At 41.8% G+C, this 1964-nt stretch overlaps 1 protein-coding gene across 3 annotated transcripts in view; it reads right to left on the bottom strand.

Moving 5' to 3' along the window:
* Positions 1-1964, bottom strand: part of si:dkeyp-23e4.3 (rho GTPase-activating protein 7) — a 155010-nt gene that overhangs the window by 76695 nt on the left and 76351 nt on the right. The window contains exon 1 of one of the 3 annotated variants that reach the window (XM_032534588.1): positions 1665-1948. The exons of the other annotated variants lie outside the window; for them this stretch is intronic. Coding sequence (XP_032390479.1) covers positions 1665-1677 — 13 coding nt within the window. The 5' untranslated portion in view covers positions 1678-1948. Of the gene's footprint in view, positions 1-1664; positions 1949-1964 lie in introns of those variants that run through there. 3 annotated transcript variants of the gene reach the window in all.

Here is a 1964-nt window from a genome sequence, read left to right on the forward strand (position 1 = left end):
TCATTGGTTAGCTGTTAGCCAATCAGAGTCAAGCAGCTTAGCTTGTGTGCCAGTTCTCTTAATGAGAATTGGCACAAGTCGTCCTGCAGGCTTTTTATACCACGCTAGAACGGCTTGAAACAAGGCAACCGAGGCATTTTTTTCCATAAACATTTTACAGAGTCCATGGTAGAACTTCAGAGATTACCACAAAGTAATGAAATACATGTGCCAGGGCACCTTTAAAGGTTTTAGACCCAAAGTCATAGGCCAAAGTTTTGAATATGTATTTTTTGGCAGAAGATCAGTTCTCTACAACAGATCGCATTTCAAAAGTAGCCCACGCACATTCAGAGTGGGTCCTACGCTCTTTCTGCCATAGAGAAGAAGCTTTTAGTTCAAAATTGAGCTTGTGATGTGTTCAGGCCCACGGCCTTCACATGACAAAGAGCTCTCAGGCGATACTGGAGTGCTTCAAATTCCTTTTCTGTCCTATGAATCAACAACAACAACCCACTCACACTTTGACTTAAACTTCTGATACTCATTTCAACAAAAGGAATCAGTTGAAAAATAGTCCGCTCGGATTTGCCGCTCCCTGAAATTAACACTTTTTTAAAGACCTATGAAGATCTCGACAGGAAAACTTACGCATTGGCGTAATGGCCGCAGTCGGGATGGGATTACCAGGTTCGGGAATAGGCATGAGGTATATTAGCAAACTCGTCACCTAGCAACAGGAAACATCTTCCTTGCCACTCTCGATGACGTAAACGCTCGATGACGTAAAAAGCTCTTATCGTGTGTAGCCCCCCCCCCATTAACACTCCTTTCAGCCACTACAGAGCACCTCTGGTCAAAAAGACAACTAACAAAAACGGGTTCATTCCCACTGGAATATCCATTTTAAACAAGGCCAAATAGACACAATCGCCACTACACACGTTTTAATGCAGCTTTGCATACCTGCTCTTTTTTTTTATGGAGTTTAGGGCTGCAACTGACAATTAATTTCCTCGTTGTTTGGTCTATAAAATGTCAGGAAGTGGTCCAAAAAATGCCAATTAGTGTTTCCCACAGCCCAAGATAACGTCCATATTTAACTCAAAGATGTTCAGGTTACAGTCACAGAGGAGCAAAGAACATCTTCACATCTGACAAGCTGCAATCAGAGAATTTCTTCTTTTTTCCCCCTTAGAAATGACCCAAACCGATTAATTGTTAGTTGGCGATTCATTTCATGGTTGACACCTAATCGATTGTTTGCAGTTTTTATGGAATTTTTTGTGTTTTAAAGTAAATCAGTGTGTGAGTCTTTCATCTGTGTATGCTTTTAAATGTTTGTGAGCCCCAAACCTAAGAACATTTTCTATCGTTGTCTGAAAGTTTTTGAATCTTGCGTTTTATCATGGGAACTCGCTGGGTTAATTCAACAAACTTCCAGAAGAGACTTTTCTAAGTAACCCAGGGAGCCAGAGTCTGTCTAATCGAGACTCAATCAGGTCCTCATTAAATGCCACTCGTTAAGCTAATTAACCAATCATCTACTTAATGAATGTCATCAAGCAGCAATTGTCAATTGTCATGCAAAAAAAACACAGGCAGCAGTGAGAGGCTGAGATTCTCATTATCTGCCTGTCTGTCATGTCACACGACATATGAGCTGTAGCTGAACACATACTCACTTGTGATCAACATGCTTCTGGTGTCTGAAGTCTTGGATGGAGGAAACCTCAGCAGACTTCCATGTTACCCTCGAGAATTGATGTAGAATCAGACACAGATACATACAGATATTTCAAGAATTTAAATCCAACGTGAAAAAGTCACATATCCAGCGTTGTAATGGAGTCATAAAGTCATACTGGTCATGTTGGGCATCATGTTAATGAAGTCATTGTTGCAGATTTCCCCTTTTCGCCCTACCACTCCCCTTCCTCTGTCCCGGACCGGACCAACTAAACACCAGGGGCTGGGGGGGGGGG

Source organism: Etheostoma spectabile, chromosome 13, assembly GCF_008692095.1.
Source record: "Etheostoma spectabile isolate EspeVRDwgs_2016 chromosome 13, UIUC_Espe_1.0, whole genome shotgun sequence".
NCBI classification, from domain to species: domain Eukaryota; kingdom Metazoa; phylum Chordata; class Actinopteri; order Perciformes; family Percidae; genus Etheostoma; species Etheostoma spectabile.